The sequence below is a fragment of the Atractosteus spatula genome, chromosome 4 (assembly GCF_055471065.1).
Source record: "Atractosteus spatula isolate fAtrSpa1 chromosome 4, fAtrSpa1.hap1, whole genome shotgun sequence".
In the NCBI taxonomy this organism is placed as follows: domain Eukaryota; kingdom Metazoa; phylum Chordata; class Actinopteri; order Semionotiformes; family Lepisosteidae; genus Atractosteus; species Atractosteus spatula.
This window is the reverse complement of record NC_142709.1, coordinates 49571612-49595188: the sequence shown is the minus strand read 5'-3', so window position 1 is coordinate 49595188 and position 23577 is coordinate 49571612. Positions and strand designations below refer to the sequence as shown.

The window sequence follows — 23577 nt, the reverse complement described above, 5'->3', positions numbered from 1 at the left end:
CACTTGAGGACATGCGGTTATGATTAAAATACCATTTATTGAGCAGAGATTCTCCTGTATTTTGCCCCATAAAAAAAAAAAGATTTTCTCTGTTTCTGGAAGAAACTCACTGAGCTGCACGAGCGCTGTAGAATATGACAAACCACAGACTCTCTGAGGCATGGGGATATGATCCTAAGGAGCTGATGAAAGACCCAACCTTGCCGAAACAGTCTGAAAGGTAGACAGATTATTAACAGTCAAAGATAAATCACATTTTCAAGGTGGGACAAGTTTTGTGCTTCTTTTTTTTCTGTGGTTTTTTTCACATGCTTAGAAAATGAAGCCGGCTGGGACTGCATAATTAAAGTAATCAAGAGATAAAGAGAGAGGCAGCTTTTAAGTGCTTTGAATGGGAAAAGCAGATTTTACACTTCATAACCCATTCCTGTTCAGCTGAAGTACTGCTTACTGATTTTATTGTGCTGTAAGTGTTGGACAGATCTTTTCGGATCTCTAAAGTAATTTTTAATGCAGTGCTCTGCTCTGTAGACAAAACCTCCCTTTTCAGGCCCCAGAAAACATTTTGCAATTGCTTTGGTTGCAAACATTTATTCTAAAAAAAGTCCCTGTCCCTTGATATCATGCTCATGCTAATTTGATATTTTTTGAGGCACAGTTTGGTGTTTTTCCAGAAGTACACAGCACAGATTCCTTATTCTGCCGCAAAACCACCTCCTGGGTGATAATGCAGCACTGAAGTGAAGAAGCCCTCTATAAATATTGGCAAAGCATTAATTCGACAACAGAGTCCAAATGTGCAGTGTCCACAGAGCAGCATGTACTAGGTATAGTCTCTTCAAATCAAATCACACAAAGATAAAGAAGCAATTATTTCTCTTATTTTTCAGTGCTCTCTTTTTTAAAGTTCCTGTGAATCCTGTTTGATCCTGTTTGAACATAACCTCTGCTCTCATTAAGCTGTAGAGGAACAAACTATTAGCACATCCGTTTCTTCAGTTTCACCAGTGTGATTGTTAGTGTAGTTCTAGGTTTTGTGTTTGTGGTTGTGTACAAGTTAGAGCTATCCAATGACAGAGGAAGAATGTCTTTAGTATTTCTGAGTTGGAAAGTGGGTGATTTTTGGCCACAAAATACTTGCAATTTAGATGTCATTGGTCTGACTATAAATTTTTGAATCTCATTGACTTCTCCTTGTTATCCTAAAAATCTTGACTGCAGCTCTTTTTGTTTTTTGGTTGAGCACGGTGTCCCTTTGAGGTGGCTTGGATAAAGGGCGGTACTGATATTTGGTTTCTTTTGCTGACTGAGATCAGTTCAGGATGATTTTGATAGATTTTATGGAATGAGGACTTGACATGCAAGATTTTATCTGCCTTATTAATTTCAGAAACAAATCGTGGTGTATTCTGTGCCCAGTGGTGGTTGACAGCTAATATTTTCCACTAGGGACAACAGTCATAAGCCCCACATTTTCAAGAATGCTAGAAATCAGAACATGGGTGCCATTGTTATCCCTGATCTGAGAGAGAATCTGGAGAAGCACTTCTTACTTTAGAATTCCTCCTACAGTTCCTACACATTTCCTCACAGTCAGGCGTGGGCATAATATACAAGACAGTATAAAGAAAATATGATTTACCCTTCCTACGAAGTACACTGGTACACTTCTACATTGGAATGCCAATATAATGCCTTCCCCAAAAATAAAAAGATAAAAGCTGAGTGTTTTACATGACATTTGGTGGGCGAAGAAGTGTGTCTATTATTCCTACATGATTAGCATCTAAAGAAAGATAAGCGAAGAAGGTAGCTCTGTTATGTTACCCTTTGGTAAGTATCCAGTGCAGTGGAGCCTTTCATTTTAACAGACTGTGATGCGGTGTTTGGATGGAAAGGGGTCACGATGGCACCTTTTGTGTTGACGAGTCCTGCGACTGTTTGTCCAGGCCTGTTTCTGACCTGGACCGAACAAGAAACAGTGAATTTCAAACAGGCTTTCAGATCTGGAAGGGAGCAATTTGGCTGTCAACGGTGTGCAAACTCCATTACGATATTCAATTTAACTGTCATTAGAAATAAAACAGCGAAAAATCCCTTGAAGGGCTTTTATGGTACATTTCTTTGGTTATTAGTTAATTTGTGAAGCAATTTCCCAACCTAGCAGAAAGTAATTATCATTAGAGACAATAAAAATGTATTTCAAATGCTTAATGTCTAGACAGATACCTCTTTTATTTTCCAATAACAAAGCAGGGCATTAAAATGGAAAGACTCCAGTCTTCCTGTAGCTTGGGCTGAAAGCAACAAAACTTCAAAGAGAGTACAGTTTCCCCAGAGAGGAAGGGTTCTACACATGTTGCCTTGTTATCCTACAGTCGGGGTGAATTAACATCCAGGAGTCTTCTAGTGCCATTCCTTGTCAGCACCTGAATTATGTAGTTGACCTACAAAATGCTGAAGAAACATTTCCCATTTTCAAGCAGGGCTGACACACAAACACACACACACAAAGTGCAAACGTGTAAGTGTTTGGCAGAACGTACTCCTTTTTTTACATTGTGTAGAAATTTTTCATTTGTTCTTCATCCCATCCATCCATTTTCTAACCACTTTATCCAAGAAAGGATCACAGGGGAGTCTATCCCAGCAAGCAATGCGCACAAGGCAATGTCACCTCGGACGTGACGCCAGTCCATTGCAAGGTACACACAGACCAACAACACACAATTAGCACCTCAGGAAGTGAATGCTGGGCCCCAGTTCTCTCTAAGACAGAAATGCTAACCACTGCGTCATCATGCTGCCCATTTAGATTTCTGAAGCTGACAAAAAATATTTGTTCAGAGCTTTTGCTATGAAGGGGTGGGGGGGGGGGGGGAGGAGGGGGCTTTCCAAAATCCCCTGCAGAGTCTATTGTTATCATTTCAGGAGTTGTTCTTTTATTTCGCTGCTGCAGCAAAACAGAGGAGCCCTTGGTGCTTGTGCAACAAGTCAGAGAATAGAAAGCACTGAAATAAGGAGCTGAGCAAATGTTTCATGATCTTGGCTCTGCGGAGACGATGATATAACAGTGCAGACAGCTGCCAGGTTATGATGCAGTACAGTGTGTGAATTAATAATAGCTAATCTAGACCATAAAGCCATGCCACACATCATTGGCTGTCACCTTGCAATTGATTCAGACTCAGCAAATGCTTAATTTTTTAGAAGAGTGAGTGATGTCTAACGCACCATTTTCATTCATCAGAGCTAAACTGCCGGCAGGACGTCTAATGCATTCGACTTGATTTGTAACTCGTTTGCATTGTTTACTTAATGCCTAATTCATGAGTTTTTCACGTATAGTATTACTTGTCACTTCACGAACAACAGCAGTAGAGAGGTTTCATTTTTTCCCCCATATTGTTCTAGTGTCATGGAAGTGTTTGCTAAGCAGAGTTCCAAGAATGAAGCTGAATAATAAATTGCACTTTTGTTAAGATCAGGTTTTCTAAGTTTGTTTTTAATTCAGTGACATTTAGTTCTGTGCAATTTGTTTTTAATCCTACATAGTCCCACATTGGTTGCGAAGGAATCCATGTTAGATTTTTACTACCTTTTTTGCCGTTTGAAAATGCCTTCGTCCAGTTTTGATTTGACGATGTTAAGTGTTTTTTTTTTAATCTTTGGAAAAAATAATAATTTTTTGAACATCATGCATCCTCTTGGAATGTGACACCGAGCTAGTGTGGTACCTCAGGCCAATTTCCTTTTGCCTCTGTGTTTAATTCACGAGAGCAGATACTTAGTATATTGATAAGCTTTACTGCCTGTAGTAAAGGCCTGGATTTCAATCAAGTCTTACAAGTTAACCTGCTTCAGGATTTAGCACAGACAGATATATATATAGTGTCCAAAAATAAAAATGGGAATGTGTACATTCTCCTATTTTCAGATAGGGACTGTAGGAAGGGGTTGCTTTTAATTCTCTGGAGTTACAGTACTGGGTATCAGGATGTGATTTGGAAACTGTAATTTATAAAACTAAAACTGGAAAATGAGAGTGCAAAATAATGAAAGTGCAAGTGACTGGAGCAAGGAAATAATGCAAGTGCTTATTGGTTTGACCAAATACAATGACTCATTTCTAGAACTGGAGTAATTTTTGCTGTTTTTAATGTTAGAAATTTAAACCGGTAAACTAATTGTTATAGAAACAAAGTAATCAGTTTTCTCAAAACAATATGATTTTATGTGTATTAATACACGAAAATAATTAATATACCATAAAAATATATTCTCTTTTTCTATCTAGTTAATTCGTTAGGTAATTAAAATATGGTCTTTATTTTGTCTAGGAAGTATGATAATTTACAGAACCCTTTCAACTAAATGTGACATTTTCTAAACCCTAAAGCAGTTAAACACCCATTTCCTTACAATTTCCTTACCAAGTGATAAGTATATTTTATTATTATTGATTTAATTGAAACTTGATAATGTAGGATTAAAAATAAGAAGAACAGAATTAAACACGAAAACGTTCTGTAATTGCATTTGGGAACATTCACTGGATATGCAGCACACAAATCCTGATTAGAGCTAAAAGTAATCAGATCTTTTCCTTAATCCGTCCCCAAGGAATAGATATTTCATTCTTGTTAATGATAACGATAATGATACTCTGTGTGTTTATCTTAGATTATGTGGTCGTTATAAGATTAATAACCCGAGGCAGCGAGTCTGCGGTTGACTTTCAAATAAGACGTGTCTGAACAGTGCGCATCTGCAGAGGTGTCAGAAATAAATCTCCTCTTCAAACATACCGTAGCGCATTCCAGACTTCAGAGCCAGGATTCTGTGTAAAGAGACTGGCTGGAATATGATGAAAGTGTATGGGCGTGTGTGTTCGTTTAGCCTGATAATGAGGGTGAGGCTCACGGGCACAGTAATTTGGAAGTCTCTTTACTTCCTGCAAGAAGGTTTAATTTTTTTATTTTAAAATAAGCGCCGAGGGGTTCTTGCAAACAAACTCTTTTCTGTTGGACTGGTTGCGGTTCGTCTCTAGAAGGATTTGTACAATTAACGTTATTTACATTACGGCGGCAGGTTTCTTTGTGGTGTTGCTGGGTCTATAATTGGCAAGAACCTGAATTGATCGCTTGGTTTTTCCTTTCACAAGATTAGCTCTCTTGTTATAGTACTCTGCAATGTTAATATTTAGATTTTTTTCTTTTTGCATCATGCAAACTAAATTTAAAAAAAAAATCACAGTTTTCAAACTGCAGAAAATGTAATACTTTAAAGAAGCATTTGCTCAGAAAAAAATGTTTTATTTTTCACTTTAAACATCCACTTTAGTCTCCCTGCAGTGTAACAATGTGAATTCAGTTAATAGTGCTATCAATGTAACAAAATAAATGTCAAAAGTGACAGGATCTCCCCATGCAGATGACCACTGGCCACAGAAAAACCAAATACTGGCTACATGATCAATGCCTGTAGGGTTTTATTCTTTTGGGATTCAGACTAACAGTTGAACATTTCTGATACAATTATCTCTGTAAATTAAAGGTGTATTTTTCTCAGTAGCCATATCACCCTGCAACTCACAACTGGCAACCCCCTGAAGCTAAGCAGATGTGAGCCTGGCCAGTCCCAGAATGGGAGACCTACTGGGAAAATCTAAGGTTGCTGCTGGAAGAGGTGTTGGTGGGGCCAGTAGGGAGCGCTCACCCTGCAGTGAGGGGACACTATACTGTAATAAGGTCCTTCACATGAGATGTTAAACTGAGGTCCTGACTATCTGTGGTCATTTAAAATCTCAGGGCATTTCTAGATAAGACTAGGGGTGTTACCCAGGTGTCCTGTCCAAGTTTTCCATTGGCCTTTACCACTCATGGCCTCCTAATAATCCCCCTCTCTGAATTGGCTTCATTACTCTGCTCTCCTCCCCACTGATAAGTAGTGTATCGTGAGCAGACTGGCGAATCATCCAGGTGGGGGCTGCACATTGGTGGTGGTGGAGGAAAGCCCCCATTACCTGTAAAGCACTTTGAGTGGAGTGTCCAGTAAGTTATTAATATTAGATTCTGAAATGGGCAAAAATAATTAACTAATTTTTGGAAGCACATAAATTGATTAAGTGAAGTGGGGAAGGGGGACACCTCTGCTGAAAACCGATGTGCAAATTCTTTCATAAAGTTGTCCATTACACTGTCAGTCTGGACCTCTTTCCAAAATGAAATCATGCATCTTGAGATTCCTTTTGGAAGGGTAGTTCATGCTACCCTTTTTATTGTTGTAAATGTACTCACACTGACCTCTTGACCTCTGCTGTGCTAGTTTCTTTAATGCAAAGCAGCCCAGCTGAGTCCAAAAGCCTGTCTTCATCCAAGACTGATGACTGCTTTATAATCCTCACTTCCACGGTGGTACTGTTACAGGTGTGATTCAAGGTGCAGTGAGAGTGACAGCACACCAAGGCAAGCACTCCCTTCAGCTTGTTGCCTCTTGCATTTTCTGCAATTATCTGTCTGAGAAAATAGGTAGAAAATAATAATTGAAGAATGTCTCAGCATCATACAGCACAATACAGTAGTGACTGTGCTTGTGTGTGAATGAATACTAGACACATGCAGAGAGACGCAAACGAGAAAGATGTACTGCAGGCAGACACAGTCCAAAGTGTGTGAGATGCTACAACACCCTTATAACTCCTTCCCCCGAGGTGAGACATTTATAATAATGTCATTGTAGCCCACCTCATTAATTCAGCAAGGGAAGTTCATATGGAATGAAATTCGTGTCAGTACTCAATAATATTGTTCTAAAACTGTAATAAACAATATTTACTGCTCCCTTACTGTGCAGTTGCCTTGGGAAATTTAATTTGTAAATCATGTTTACAGGCTATGTTGTTGGATATAATGTGGTTTTGTTTTAATTAGTTTGTTATACTGTAATATAACAATGTGCCTCCAAACATGGCCATAAAACAAAAACCATCCAATGATAAAATAACATTTTTATATAAACTTTGAACAGAACAACAAAGCAAGAAGACTTACACAACATTTTCATTTTCCTTTGTGTGATTTTATTCTATTACAGAAAATGGAGAGTTGGATCATTATTGTTTTGATCACTCTCCTGATTTGGACTGTCCAATTGTTTTGAAACTTGGCTCTCAGGCAGTGACTCACATATTAAATTGACTCACATAATAAATGTCTCTTCCGTCTCCTCAGATATGCCCACCACAAGTGCCATTCCTCATTGGCACACTGTGAGCTCGCTGGTCCCTGACAGGAGAGCTAGTTGCAATTGAAGGAGCTATACGTCTCTTACAAAATTCACTGTTGGAAAGCTACCATGTCACACAGGAGCTCGTCATACTCTACCAGTGACACAAGCTCCAGCTCACCACTAGAGAGCCCAGGTCTAAACTGGCTGTATATCAATGAACAGCTGGGCAGACAGCAATCAGCAATGAGAATTCAGAACTAAGAGAGAAAGAGGAATTAATTCCAGAACTGTGTGTACACATGAGTGTATGATATAAAAGGCCTTTTTCATAAGTGTGTATTCCACATTTATTGATTTTGAAATGGACAGGCTGTGCAACGCCTGTAAGTCAAAACTGTAGAATACATTATTTGAATAGTGTTTCCCAAATTAACACTAACAATTGAAACAAAGGAAAGGGAATTTCCAAATGGATGCATACTGTTGGTATAACAGACAGATATAAGGTCAAGAATTAGTGCGTTTAGGTTGCTGTGAAGGCACACCTAGTTTTGTGTTGCAGATCCATAGTCAGGACAGACAAATTTCATAGACACAGTCATAAAGTAACAAAGGAATTCAAAGGCCACATCAAGTGAGCAATTTGAGTCTGTAGCCAGGAGTAGAGCACAAGGGAAATCCACAAGGGTTCCAAGCCGGTAGGATCACAGTACAGATCCAGGAGATGGGATCAAAATGAAGCAGAGTTGACAGTCCAAAGAGAATCGGGAAGCAAGGAATGCAAATCCAGAAAACTGAACTAAGGTACAGAGCAAACTCTATAAAAGTGACCTGAAGTAGCCTGACCCACCTGAGACATGAGTGGTCGTAAACTGCCCACAGGTGAAATAAGCTTCCTGGCTCTTATGTAACCATGGCAACCGGCTGATGGACAGGCGAGTAGAGGCGTGGCTGGCTGCTGTGGTAACACTTGCTTGCTCAGCAGTGCTCCAGCAGGGGCATGATGAGTTTGTGGAGGAGCGTCCTCTCACCGTCAGCACCACAGGTCTGTAAGCGCCCAAGAGGCCACAGGGGGTCCTGGCTGCTTCTGCCTTTGTCACAGTTGACTAGTGACACAACCCAGGCTCAACCTGCACTGATCCACTTTGGAGACCCCGAGAAGGCAGACTTTCAGCCATTGGTGCATCGTTTTTTCATTCACGTGTGCGATTTTTGCGGACAGGATTTCAAGTTCAGTGAAAGTGGAAAAGTGACATTGCCCCTCTTGCAACGATGCTCACTCAGAACTCAACAAGTGGCCGAGATGAGAAACGGCGCCACTGTAAGTGATGAACTGTATCATTTTCTTCTTTGGTGGACCAATAGGGGTCAGCTAAGGGGGATCGTTCCAGGGAAGGATTGCTGTTGGGATGGTTCAGTCGGAGCTCCATGTGGCACATGGAGATCTCAAGGCCGGCTCTGGTGAGATCTCCCAGCTGGCCTGGGAATGCATGGGATTCCCCTAGGAGGAGCTGGAACTTTGATGAGGAGAAAGAGGATGTCTAATCTCCCATACCAAAAATCCTGCCCTTGAGTTCCCCATTAGGACAAACAAAGTAAAATGGAAGTAAGATGGGGAAATCATGTAAATTCAGGAAATATACAATACAAATATATACAATATACAAGTGACAGAAGGTCAAAGACTCCCTTCTCTTGGGCCGTAAGTCTGAACGTAAAAACAGCTCAGATCAGATTTCTGGCCATTACTTCCTCTCAAATACAAACCAGTTGAATCAGAAATTGAGGCAACAGAATTCAAAGACTAATATAAATACTTTCTTGTTGCTTTCTTTTTTTTTCTATCTCTACAGTAACAGACCTGAGGGATAATCTCTTTCATAACCTTGCTATGATCCTAGTGCACCTCTGCAGTTTGCCCTGAAGAAATATCTAACGTATTTATTTTGTTGCCGTATATCTAGATAAAGAGATGAATGTCACACGCTTCCTTTGTCAAAAGAAAATAATTTATAGGAGCCCATCTTTGTACTTCTCAGTTTATTGTTATTGTATACTAGGGTATCACTTTTAACAGCATAATATCAAAAAATCATTATCTTCCTTGCTTTATGACTTCCTCGTTGTAAAACAAAAATCCTTCTTAGTCACCTTTCTTTGACTGATTAATCAGCATCCAATACCTATTTTTAATTAAATAGAAACAGAACCATTCTGTTCAGCTTCTATTCCCTGTGGTAATTGTACAGGAGCAGTCAAAGTTTCAGGACATTTAAAACTAGATAAATATACATTTAATCCTCCTCTGAAAATAAAGCCCTGAAGGCAGCACACATAATTATTATTTTTATATAAAAATCAAGGGTGACCTTCAAAGTCTACTGTTTCTTGATAATAGAGTAGCATTTTTGTTTATTGGTTCATCTTTGTTTGATGGTAGACTCGATTTGGGAGTCGTTTGCAATTCATTTATCTGTAGCTTTTATTTCTTAAACTTCTTTATTATATTTGACACCACTAATATACTGCTTGTATCAACATTGTGTGAGAGAGCTCGGGTTGAACAGATTAAGAAGAAAATGGAAGTGCCAGTGGCAGTCTTTCGCTGAGTGTGGTTTTTCTCTGGTCATGAGGACAGGCCTTCTGACTGACACCTGTCCGTTTGAAGTAGGCAGCGCCCTTTCAATAACAGATCACATTGCTGCAGCTGCCACCCACAGTGCTGCAGGCTGCTCAGTTACTGCAGTTTTTTTCCCTTGGCTTTTCAGATGCACATCAAACACTCCCCTGGTTCCCTGTAGGGCTGAAATGCCTAGCCTATACAGTGCAGTGCTCCCTATGAGACACAGCCTGAACTCGTCAACATGAGTAGGACTTTTCAAACAAGCTGACATATCCTGGGGAGTACAGTAGGTGTCCCCTTTCTTACTCCTGGAGGGCCCGTTGCATCTGCGGATTTTCTACCAAACTGGTCCCTTTAAGCTGAGAATGAGCTGATTGAGACTGTTAAGAGTAGCGTGGGAATGGAAATCTGTAGGCCCTCCAGCACCAGGACTGATCATCCTTGCTGTTGACATTTTAAAATGAAAAATTCTTTGTCATTCACTTGGAAAAACTTATTTCCCTTTACATTCTATCATCTACAGAAGTGCATTTTCTCATAATTATGAGATAGACACAATATTTTTTTTTTCCTTGATGATAGCAATGTGCTACCATAATCATCAGATAGGTCATTAAAGAATGTGTTTTTGTCTAACTGGGCATGGTCAGGGCTGTAGTGTGGTAGTTTTCACCTTATGTTTTCTGCTTTTGAAAAACGGCATGGTGCTTTTTGCTGTTTAGTGGAGTCAACCTCCCAGAGACATACAACTGCATTCCTGTATTTGTTGGGACACTTCAATGAATATTGTTCTGTTTTTATTTACTGCTCCAAATTCCATTGAAACAAAACAGGGTGAAAAAAGAACCTCATCAAATATTTCCGTCAGTTGGTTTATGCATTTGGAGGACATCCCCTACAATCTTCCCTCAATAAAGTGTATTACAAAAATATATGTTGTCTCTAATGAAATGTATTGTTCCATGTTTTCTGCATGACAGTGAATGCCCCTAAGTTATGACCTACTGACCCTGAGCCTACTGAAAAGTGTCCTTCCTTTGAGTCTTGAGTAATTTAGGAAATATAGTGAGAAAATATAGTGTATGTTTTTCTGTTTTGAGTTGCACCGTCAGAGTCGTAATGTTCTACTGTATGCCATCTTTTTAAAGGTGCTAGTAGGACAGTTTAGAAGACAGCCTGCGGATCTGCTATTCCACCCGACTGTCGTTTTTGCTCAGCAATGTAGACTGTTTAGCAAAATCAAGTAGCTTCTGAGCCTTCATTATGCCTGTGCAAGAAGATTGAACATGAGTAATTTCTGGCTATTTACAGTTCCAGCCCATTGTGCTGTGCCAGTTCTGTTTTCAGCATTTATGAGGACTGGCAAACATTAAGAGGGTTTGGATCCAGGCCAGCGATCAGTGCAGCACTCATGCACACCCCATACTGTACCATATCTTGATTTGTTCCCCAGCTGTTTTTATCTTTTGAAGAATGAAAAATCTGCGTGGGGGTTTTGGATTTATTATTTTGCTCCATTTCCACCGAAAAAGAGCGGATTTCCAAAGTTTTAGTATCATAGCTATTGTGCCTCTGATTCTAGTACACCCTGTTTGATTCATACTGTATGCTGACATACAGTATGTAGAGTGTGTACAGATTAGAAATGTGTTGAACTGATCTTTTTTAGTAATTGTTCGTTACTGGAAGGTGTTTATCAAGGATTTGATTGATTTTAGCAATTGCACGGAGAAATACAGTACATTAGCCTGTCACTGAAATACGCATATAGTGACATTTGCGGAGGGCTACTGTGCATTTCTGAAGTGGTTTCTTACCAGGGGAAAGAGAGGAAGTCGGCGCACCGTTTCACAAAATGGTCTCTTTCCAATTAAGGTGACGCCATTATTTATTCTTCAATGACAGAAATGTGAACACATTGTTATTACGCTTCTGGGCGGATTCCAAATAGTTAGTCTCCTGTAGGTAAAGAGAGGTGGAGCCAAGTCTTGGAATCATACCATATTGCCTTTTGCTACTGTCAAGGTGCTTGTTTTTAGAAGCATCATTAACTCTATTATCTCTTAAGTATGAGCGAAGCCTTTTCGTGGATTTAGGCTCTCTCATTTCTTTTCGTTTCTGTATCCGGGCTACAGTCGAGCTTGGCAGTCTGCTTGGTGCGGCGTGCTGCTCAGACACTTGTCACAACTAGTTTTTGTCGGAGCAGTCGGGGGAAAAAAAAATGCGAGCAAAATGTCTGGATTGTTGATACAGCCCTGACACAGTGTGAGTGGAGTTTTAATCTTTTCTTGTTGTAAGCGTCTCCTAGATTATATAAATAAAAACGTGTTTAATATACTTTAAACGGCTTGTGTAACAATACCACCATTGTGTTGTTAAGCAGAATATTAAGAAATACAATTATTAAGGCTTACAGTAATATTTTTGCACCGAGGGCTCCAAATAGCTGTGTATATTTCTGCTGACTTTACTGCAATGGAATAGAAGTGTCTATAAAGGAAAAGAGTTAAAAGATGCAGGTTTGACGTAAGGAAACCATTAAGTTACTAATGCATGAAACAGAATTTCAAATTGTATTGTGGGGATCCAGAGACCTGGGATTTTGAAAATAATATCTCGATATAGATCATTCTCAATGTTTGAACATTTGTTCAAGGAGCCCACAGTTCAAAGAGAAGGGAGATTTGGTTGTCCCAGCAGTTTGACACAAAGTCTGAAGCAGATGAAAAAATATTACAGACTTAAGGTTAATCGGTTAAATAGATATACAGACACAAGTGTGTACATGTCGAATCCAATATCGCAAAATGTTTCACAGGCTCATGAACAATCCCTGACTGTTAATTGCATTTTCCGGTTAGCAACCGGATCAGCAATTGCTGATCAGATCTGCAAAACTACTTCTAAACGTTTTAACCCTTCTTCTGGCTTTTTCTCTTTCTGTAATGTAATGTCATGTATTGTCTCACAGCTTTGTGAGGTGCCTTGGGGCAACCTTGCTGTGAAAGGCGCTATATAAATATAAATTGAATTGAACCCTACAGTAGAAAGAAGCAGCCTGTTTGAAACCACAAAAAGATGCTGGCTTCTGGTTTATTCTAGGATTGTTGAGTTCTTGCAGTGCAATGCTACTTACACAAAGTATACTGCTTGCGGTGTCTTAATTGAGATCAAGTGGAGGCCTTGAGCAGCATGGTGAGACATTGGTTAACAGCGCTGCCTTGCAGAGCAGAACTGGGTTCAGTTCCAAACCTGGGGTACTACCTGGTGGAGTTTTTATGTTCTTCCCTTGTTCGTGTGTTCCTCCCGCAGTCCAGAGCCATACTAGTAGGTTAATTGGCTTCTGGGAATATTGCCCCCAATGGGAGTATGCATGTTTCTGTGTACCCTTCAATGGACTGGTGTCCAGTTCAGGGTGCCTTATACCCATTGCTTGCTGGGATAGGCTCCAACTCCCCCACAACCCTGTATTGGATTAAGCTGTTAGAAAATGGATTGATGGAGGACGTGATGTTCTGTATTAGATCTCATCTCTAAAACATTTCTTATTTTTTTTTTATACACACACTCCATCATTCCTTTCCGCTGGACCAGCGGAGAGAGAGAGAGAGCACAAGGCAGCCAGCACGGTACAGGGAAGTGTGCACTCTGCCTGTCACAATCCTGGCTGAGGGTCAGAACATTCCCCTACTGCTGTGTGCATGTGCTGCTTCTCTGCAGAGCGAGTTTCTACTTGCGCACCTGTAACACGGGACAAGCAACAGTAATCGCATTAATTCACATGCTCATTTTTTCTCCCCCCGTTTCTTCCCTCCTCCTTTCCCAGGGGTAAGGAAGGAAAATGATCCAGCAGGGAGAATCCAGAAAGTCCCATTTCCTTTCCTTCTTACTGGTGAGTGACTGCCGGAGAGTATTTTCTTTTTTAACAGTTTTTTTTTTTATTTTTCCCCAAAATAAAAGCGCACAAATAGCACACAGAGCAAAAGATGGGTAAAGGGCTTATTTTGCTTTCAGCGGAAAAATAGGTGGCTCCAAAACAAAGCTCATGAAAAGTGAGTTCCAGACATTTGGTGCTCTGTGCCAACTAAAAACGACTCCCTTAGTACCACACAAAGCATATAGTTTTGATCTACCCTCAGTTCCTTGCTCTTTTTTTAGATGTTGACTTGAATAAACATCTGGCACTGCTCCCAGGAGTTAATCTCATTGCGCTCTTTTAATTATACCCCTTCAATTCTTTCTGTTACAGACCCTAGATTAGATTGGATTAGTCCCATATTAACTTGCTTTTATTGGGAACCCCAGCAGTTCGCTAAAGGAGAAAGTAAGAAAGCGTTCAGGAAGCTAATTAATGCCCACATGAGCGTCGCTGTCACATACATACTCAATAATTGCGATTTGTTAATATGTTGCAATGTTTTTACTGTGATTTTTTAAAAAATTTTGTCTTGAATTTGTCTGCAGTTTCGGTCTGCTTTTTCAGGTGAGGGTAATGATTTATTTTATTCAGACCTATTCAGTTTTGTCCATTTGCCTAAAATAATTACAGATCTCAAAGAAGATGTGGTGTTATTACTTTTTTATTGAATCATTAAATACAACTAGTTTTCGTTTCTGATTTTTCAGGTGGTGCTTTTTGCTACGTAGTGTACTGTATATGTGGTCAGTGGCTCATGAAGTTTAGGGAGAATGGTGTTTTTTACTGAAACTGAACTGTAAAGCATTGAGCAAATTAACAAGAAAATAAATGTTGAGGTTTGATTGCTTTGACTCTTATCGCAATCCTACTGAAGTAATACCATTTGGCAGTATATGAGAGGCACTTTTTTCCCATTCATATGTTTTTCTTAAACCCCTCCTGACAGTGAAATACAGCATTATCAAATTCTACTGCTAAAATATGTAATTTCGAGAGCCTGATGAGTTTATTTGAGGATAAACTAAAACAGGAAAAATTTGGAGGATCGTCAGAGGGACCGCTGCACTGCGTTTCTGACTTTTCCTTGATGTGTTGTGTTTCTTGCGATTCTTCTGCTCTGCTCCTTGTTTGCAATCTAGTTGTTTTTCAAGGCTTTGGACTCCAGATCACTGATCACAGCCGGCGCTCACTCACTCTCAGGACTGGCAGCTCTGCTCAGCAGCTAAACGCAGCTGTTGTCTGTCAGGAAAAAGTCTAACTGGCGCATCTATATCGAGAACAAAAAGAGGGCTAAATAAATCAATTAGACATTTATTTATATCGTTTGTCTGCTCCCCGTTAAAATGTAAACTCCTCCAGGGGATTTTTGTGATTGCTTCTCATTTATTTTTTAAATAAGGTCATAATAATGTTGACTTTATTTGCACTGGGCCAGCTGGGGAATAAGTTAGTTTAGCTTTCTGAACAAAATTTTGATACAAGTTTTACGGCCATTTCACCGAGACTGAACTATGAGTTAAACTTTCTGAAGTAGGAATTTTAGTTTTAGCAACTAAAATTGCTACTTTTAGATCAAAATTGTCAGGCTCTCAGGCCAAACATACTGTATCTGAAGTAGATCTGGGAGATAGTTCCACTCTTTTCTGGAAACGAGGTAAAATGTTAGGAGGTGAATGTTTCGGTTAACAACGGAGTCGACTGAAACTGAAGCAAACAAAAAAAAAAACTCTGGTTCATGGTTTGGATACAGATAGGATCAACACTGGAGCTAGAGTTAGTTTTAGGGTTAGGGCAAGCATTAGGGTTAGGGATGGAGGTAGTGTAAGAGCTAATGTGAGATTTGGAGCCAAGTAAGGGAATGGTTTAAGCTGCAAAATAAAGTTATAATGAGGGTTGGAGCTACATTTAGGTTCAGGTGTGGGTAGGGTTATGTTAGAGTTAGGGCTGGTGTCTTGAACTCTGGTCATAGATAGCCACAGTATCCTCTGATTCATGATTAAATGGACAATTTAAGGCTGGTTAGAAAACCTGCAGGACTGTGGCAAACCAGGAGCAGGGCACCAGTGAGCTAGGAAAAGGGCTGACGTTTAAATTGGGGTCAGGGTCTGGGCAGGGGGCAAGACTGGAGTTAAAACTGGTGTTGGGTTTGGAGTCAAGCCTGGAGATAGGGTGAGATTTAGTGCTAGGATAAGCAATAAGATTTAAGGAAAGACTGACATAAATTAACAGTGTATAATTACCTTTTCAAAAGGAAGAATTTGTTTTGCCACAGGAATACTCAGTAGGAAGGTTATAATTCTCCCAAGTGTCAACCCTAGCCTTTAGGTAGGTATGTAACAGTCTAAAATAATGCTATATTTTATTTAAAAAAAACCATCTCTAAAAGTTCCTTATTTTCTGCTTACTATTTCTTTTTGATGAATTTGGATTTCCTTTGTTTATGGGTTCTTGAAATGGTATCACGGTTATTTATTTAAAGAAAATACTAAAACTATTTGAACCAGTGTAGATTAAACGCTGTAAATCAATATATAGTTTCCAAAAGAGGAACTGAACCAGAGCTGTGTTTTTCTATTCTGGACTTGGACATCACAAAGCAGCGTGGCTGCCTGGTTTAGACTCCAATCCCAGGTTTCACTGTAATGAATGGACAGCCCTGTTCAGATGCTGACCTGTGAACCTGTCTCTCAGGTGTCCACTATCCCTCTGCTGAGGGCAGAATACTCCAGCTGTGGGGAGAATGAATTCTACAACCAGACCAGCGGGACATGTCAGGCCTGTCCACAGTGCCAGCCAGGAGAAGAGCCGTATATGGTAAGGGCCCTAATTTCTCCTGCGTCCTTTCAGCTCATTGATTTTGAGACTTCAGGTCCTTTGGACCTATCCTTTCGTTCGGCTGCTCACAAATTTTTTTTTCCCCAGAATTGCTCAGTGCGGCAAATCGATTTGGATTCTGTCCTTTGTCCGTGTGCTCACAAATGGTTGCACTGTAACCCAGCATTTCTGGAGGTTGTGTTTGTTGGACCTAAAGTGAATGCTACAAATTATTTTGGTTTTGTGTTTGTCAGTTTGTTCCTCCAGTTGTCTGTCTTGCCAGCATTCATGTGCATGTCTGTCTGTCCCTCCAACACAAAACATAAGCAGAAATTATATTTAAGTTTAAGGTAGAAATTGAAATGATTACAGTTATGGATCTTTTCACCAGATGTACTGAATTTACAGCTGAAGGTTCATGGCACCAGATGAATTCACTGTTAAGCAGTTTAATAGCTACTTCATAAATATGATGTCTATGAATTGAACAGCGTTAAATCAGAACAGTGCCACATTTATGTTGTCTTATTAGTGGGTAGTGCTGTTTGGAATGAGCAAAGCTAAGTGTCCTTAGCTTTGAAGGCACAGTGCATGCATGAGTGTGTGCGTGTGCGTTTGTTTGTATGTTTTTGCGATAGCAGCAATATAACCATTCCACTTCACCTTCCAGTGTGCATCTCTCACTCGTTACTTACTCAGTAGGCCCAGGGCTGTCATGAACCTGAAAGCAAGCTGGGCTGAATTATCAACAGTTCTTAATCCCTCTCACTTTCATCTCCCAGTATATCAATAAGATCGTGAGGAAGGATAGATCCTAATCTACACTTCCTCTCGCCTGCATACAGTATATACAGTAAGTCTTGCACCCAGGAAGTCCCCCATACCACTACATCAGAGGTGGGCAAGCTTTCCGAAGGGCATGCCAAAAGTTAGCTCATGCACCTGTTTTTTTTTGCATGGTTTTGATACTTTGTTAATGTCAATAATATCCCTACTTACACTTTGATGAATTAAAATAACATTAACATATAGTACTATTTAAAATTAATAAATAATATACACAATCTTACAATTTAGTCTGATCTTTGCTGAAAGATCCATGTCGCTAGTATCAAAGCTGTCCAGTTACGTCACTGTCCCTAAGGAAAATGGTAAGTTTTGCAAGAAATGCCTCCCACATTTAAAAAAAGACCCATAACAGGTTGGGTTCATTCATGTCAGCTAGAAACATTCGTATTGCCGCGCATTTTTCATAGTGCAGTTTTAGAGTACTACAAAGCGCACAAACATCGCTGTCTTTATGTTGAACTAATCCATATTCCTCACTCCAAAAGGGCTGAAATTAGCATAAGTATCCATCATGGCCTCCTAATAATCCCCATCCATGAATTGGCTTCATTACTCTGCTCTCCTCCCCACTAATAGCTGATGTGTGGTGAGCGTTCTGGCGCACTATGGCTGCCGTCGCATCATCCAGGTGGGGCTGCACATTGGTGGTGGTGGAGGCGAATCCCCATTACCTGTAAAGCACTTTGAGTGGAGTGTCCAGAAAAGCGCTATATAAGTATAAGCAATTATTATTATTATTAAGTAACTTTGCTTTCTTAGCAACCACCATTTTGTCTAAAAGTGTTTAGCTTTACGCTTAAGTGCAAAAAATGTTAGCAGTGTTAGGAATTGCGAGCTGTTGTACAGAATTACAGCATAGTTTTATCATTTTTTTAACTTGATTTCAGTGTGCCTTATTGGACTTATTACGCGTGCTACGTTCATTGCACGTGCTGTTGAAAATCTCTTTGCTTACCCATAACGGCACGTGGATTGCAGGTTGCCAACCCCTGCTCCAGCTGTTTCTGCCCTCTATCGCATTCAGGATCTGAATCTCTGCGATCCGACCCCAACAACTGAAACTTATCAATTATGTTGCTTCTTGTTTCAAACGACAGGGAATATTTTAATTATTACCAAGCCACAACATCTTCATGAGCAGCCATGTAACATAATTACGTATGCCATGTGTTTGAAGCCGATACCCTGGCGGCTTTTAAAAAAACAGCAAAATGACGTCTTTGGATCAACTTACTCCTCACAACCAAATGGGCTAAAAGGGGCCAAATGACCTCTTACCTTTTCCTGTTTGTAACCTCTCTTATGTCCCTATGATGTAGAAAGGTGATGGAAAAATTATCCTTCTGTAGCACAATTAAACTGGGGAATACAAACATTAAGTGGAAGTTTGCAAAGTGTTAGAGGCCAATTAAATATAACTAAAATCGTAAAAATGGTTTTTGAGTACATTGTGATTGTTATGGGTGGCACGTTGGCATTGTTGCCTCGCAGTGCTGTGGCCCTGGGTTCAATTCCGGACCTGGGGTGCTGTCTGTCACGTACGCCGGGGGAAAAGGTAGGGAAAAAACCGTGTGCGGAGTCAGAGAAAGAAAACTGGATTCTGAAGGCGAACGTAATCCAAATCGTGAGGCCAGAGCGAGGTCGGAGATCAGAAGCGGTGGGTCAGAAATCCAGGGGGGTCACAAGAACAAGCAAGAAGTCACTAGCTGGATACATAGCTCAGGCTGAGGAAACCTCAATAGTGAGGGAGGACAAGTTGCAGAGTGGCAGTTTAAATAGACAAGGTGAGTGAAGCTAATTAGTGAGTGATCAGGTGCTCGTGGGAATGCGATGGTGTCTGTGTGCCTGCGTGCGGTTTTTGATACTATCTGTATGGAGTTTGTATGTTCATGTCGGGTTCCTCTGGGTGGTCTGGTTTCCTCCAGCAGTCTAAAGACTAGGTTAATTGGTTTCTGGGGAAATTGGTCCTGATGCAAGTGTGTGTACAGTATATCTGTGTTTGCCCTGCGAATGACTAGCATCCCATCCAGGGTGTATCCTGCCTTGCTTGCTAGCATAGGCTCCCCAATGACCCCGTACTGGATAAAGAGGTTAGAAAATGTATGGATGTATTTCTTTGTGAGCATGGTTGTATTGCAGTTAGGTCTGCTATCTTACTTGTCTGTCTTATGCACTGTAGTCCCATGTCTTTACTGTATGCTTCCAGAATAACCTTCCAGTTGCTGTGACCATTACAAGGAATAAGTGACTAACTGATAATGGAAGAATGGTCATTGTGTTTTAGCAGCTAAGAACTTTTGCACCCTTCAACCCAATATGGAACAGGAAATGTATTTATTTATACAAGCTGTTACCTGCATAAAATGTAAGATTAAATTGGTTTGGAGAATCTCAAAGTCGCTATTTGTTTGCCATTAGTTGTATTGATCTGAGAGCAGCACAATTCTACACTTTAAATTCACATTTAGTTCCCCACAACAGTCTTGCATTAGGGTTTCGCCTGGTTTGACCGAAATAAATCCCCACGCACTGCTGTTTCCGGCTTTCTTGCGTATCTTGGTCAGGGAAGGAAGTTAAACATCTTCACCTGTATTTCAGTCCAAAAACAAATACCAGTTTTGTCACTTTTGAGTTAAAGACTTAATTTCTGTGGAAAAAAAAATCTGGGGAAAGTGTGAACCTTTATTGCAACAAGGCAGTTTATTGGTTTTGATGCTGCCTTAATGTCTCTTATGTGGCCGGAAAGCTGTAATTAAAACAGAATCCCAATCTTTTCCTGTGAGAAGCCCATAGCATAAATATACCACAACAAATACTATGCATTTCATTTCCTTCAGCTTAAGGAATATGCTTTTATGATATTTAAATGCCGGTTATCAAGCAACACTTTTCATTATGTGTCATAATATCAGACAGGGCTTGCTTTCATGTCTATAAATGAAAAGAAGAGTGCAGTTAGGTGAATCTAAAATGGTTATTGAACCTTAACATCAAATGTTTTCCTTATGTCTCAGTGATGAAAGGTGATAATTAAAAATCAGAAACCAGGAGGTTTTCATCTTTTCTCCTCTCAGGTAGTACAGTATATATGACCCTCTGGTCTGGGTAAATTGCAGCGCTAATAACTTTTTTCCCCCCCCATCTACATTCTTTCATAAGGTTTCTGGTTTTATAAGGAAGTTGTTTAATTTTACAATGAATGGTTACAGTTCCTGGGAAGTGAATTTTTATGAGGTCAGACCAGTCACTCATAAGTGAATGCATTTCACCCCAAACATTGAATAGGTTTTAAAACTAAAAACATTTGATAAAATATGAGATATCATTTCATCAGATAAAATCTCTTCTTCATGATGAACAGGTGTCAAAGTGATTTTTGTTTATTAATATAAAAAACTATGAAAAATTTATACTGTAGATATCCAAGAATGTAAGGTTTAATTTATTTTTAGAAGATAGAAGCCTATTGTTAATGCAATATACATTAAAGGTGTGATTCTAGCATGATTCTAACCTTTAAAATAAAATATATATTAAATCTAGCTCAAGCAAGGAAACACTATCATCTCACAGAAAGTGGTCATCCTCTTGTTATTGAATTAAATACAAGAGGATCCTTCTGGCTCAGTATGTTGCAGTGCTGGTAACTCTATTACTCTGAGTATGGAATAAGGTTCTCTATGAAACTAATTTAGTTTTTTTTAACTTTTCACTGAACTTTCCAATACGATATGTGGGGAAAATATACAACCTAGTTCATGGAGTTGGTATCAATAACAATAAAGCCCTTTTGGGCACAAATCCAGTTATCCAGACTGATTTATCCTGTATCTTTTTGAAGATCTTGAAAATAAGATTAAAAAAAAAACTTTCTGCTATTTCCTGCTATTTTCCTTTTTCCTGTGTACTTTTATAAACCTTGCAAGTGCTTCTGATTTTTTTCAGGAATTAGAACTATAGGGTGGTTGAATCCAATTGATAAATGTATGGAAAGGCAGTAATTACATTTTAATGAATAATAATTGCAATTTAGTTCAATATTTAGGTGCATTTTTTCTACTTTAACATAGTCATTGATTCAAAATTAGTTTTAAAACCATTTCTATGATGTTTATCTCTATTGCTTGTTTCAGGAGTTGCAGTAGTTCACTAAACTAATGTCTTAGGAACCCAGAATCAAACTGGATTGCAATATTTCGGTGAAGACCAGAGGCCATGCAGTGCCTGGGAACTGCTCTGAATATCCAGTACAGAGTTATATTGTATATGAAGAACTTTAATGAAAGTCAGTTCACAGCTTAGCGCCAAATTGTCCATTCTAGCTACCTGATTGGCGGCTGTGAGGAGCTGTGTTTAGGACTTTGTGGACTTGTAACTGGAACACTGTGGGTTCATATCCTAGGTGGGACACTGCTAGTGAGATACCCAGGAATGCTGTATGAATGGGTGCAATTGTAAGCTGCTTTGGATAAAAGAGTCGGCTAACTACATTAATACTAGTGGTGATAAGTCTATAATAGGTGCAAGCTATACAGTCTGGGGACAGATCAACCCAAAATACAGATAGCTGTATCACCAAGGTCATAGGAACTGTGAATCACTCTGTATAGTGAGCAATCCTGAATTAAGAATTAAGCAGGTAGCCTGCTATACGAACCATTTATGTATCTTGGTTTCAGTTCATGTACCTGCATTAGGTTTACAGAGGAAATGTTGGAGGGCATAAATGTTCCTAGGAACACTGGCTCTTGCACTGGCAATGCAAATTGATTCCTTTAATTGATCTGCTTGCTTGTTCAAACTTTTGGCTTAACTTGTTTCTGTACTCCATCCTGAGTTGCAAAAATACCTCCATGTATTGGGTACTTTTTCTGAAAACGTCAGCACAATGATTTGCATATAGAACAGCATCTCCACTTCCTTACACTTATTTCTGACTAAACAACATTTAACAGGAGATCCATTTATGACAATGGAGAGAAGGAAGCTGTGTCATTTACTCCTATAATGAATGGTCCCCCCCCCCCCCATTTACGTTAGCATGCATTACAAACCCCAGTCAGCCTTTCAAGAGCCCAAAGCAAACCTACAAAGAAGACTCAAATAGAAAACCGAAAATAATTTTTTTTAAAAAAAAGGAAGACACAGTGGTCCCCCAGGACCAAGGTTATTACCCACTTAGAAGGGCATATCTAAGTAAAAACAGAATAAAACCAGAAACTGGGATGTCTGTAGGAGGGTTATACAGTGTATTCAACCTACAAGAGTTCTGACAAGTAACCGAACATCTGGTGTCCAAATGCGTGCTGGAGCCCATGTTTATCATGTCCCAGGCTGTGTAGGTTTACATAACAAGCCACACTGCTGGAGAAACATGGCTGCTGATTCCCGCTGCTCTCTTCCAGACCTGTGGCTACGGCATCAAAGACGAAGACTATGGCTGCGTGCCCTGTCCGGCAGGGAAGTTCTCCAAGGGTAAATACGAGATCTGCAGGCGGCACAAAGACTGTGACTCGCTGTATCGCGCCACCGTGCTCACACCCGGAACCCCGGAGAGCGACGCAGAGTGTGGGCCATGTCTGCCAGGGTAAGATAAGATCACTTTATTGGCCATATACAATTTCTTGCATTAGGAATTTGTCTTTTCGCATACCCCAGCTTGCTCTCCATGAGACACACAGGCACACAGATGGGGAGAGAGAAGCGTGGGGTCAGAGCGCAGGGTCAGCCATTTATATGGCACCCCTGGAGCAGTTGGGGGTTAAGGGGCCCAACAGAGTACGATTCCTCTGTCGGCTGGGGGATTTGAACCAGCAACCTTCCAGCAACAGGCGCAGAGCCTTAGCCACAGTGCCACCACTCGGTAAGAGAGCTCGCTCAGAAATCCCACAGCTTCCAGTCAGGCCACAGAACTGCCAAGGAAAATGCATCCATACCTACTGTCCAGAGAATTCAATCTTTACATGAGGATAGCATAATCTCCCGTTCTGGGTCTTTAATCTCTAATGACCGCTCCGAAACAAAGTATAAACTGTCTCTGCCGCATTGTTTTAAATAAAAAGTTATTAGAAAAAGCTGCAATTAAGAGATCGGCTGATTTTGGCCCCTCTAGCTCATTTTATTACCATAAACTACCATAACT

General features: G+C 40.0%; 1 protein-coding gene across 1 annotated transcript in view; it reads left to right on the top strand.

The window, feature by feature from the left end:
* edar (ectodysplasin A receptor) overlaps nucleotides 1–23577 on the top strand; it is a 48737-nt gene that overhangs the window by 4763 nt on the left and 20397 nt on the right. The window contains exons 2-4 of the mRNA XM_088913834.1: nucleotides 13680–13745; nucleotides 16464–16586; nucleotides 22841–23022. Of these exons, the coding sequence (XP_088769960.1) occupies nucleotides 13695–13745; nucleotides 16464–16586; nucleotides 22841–23022 (356 nt within the window). The 5' untranslated portion in view covers nucleotides 13680–13694. The remainder of the gene's footprint in view (nucleotides 1–13679; nucleotides 13746–16463; nucleotides 16587–22840; nucleotides 23023–23577) is intronic.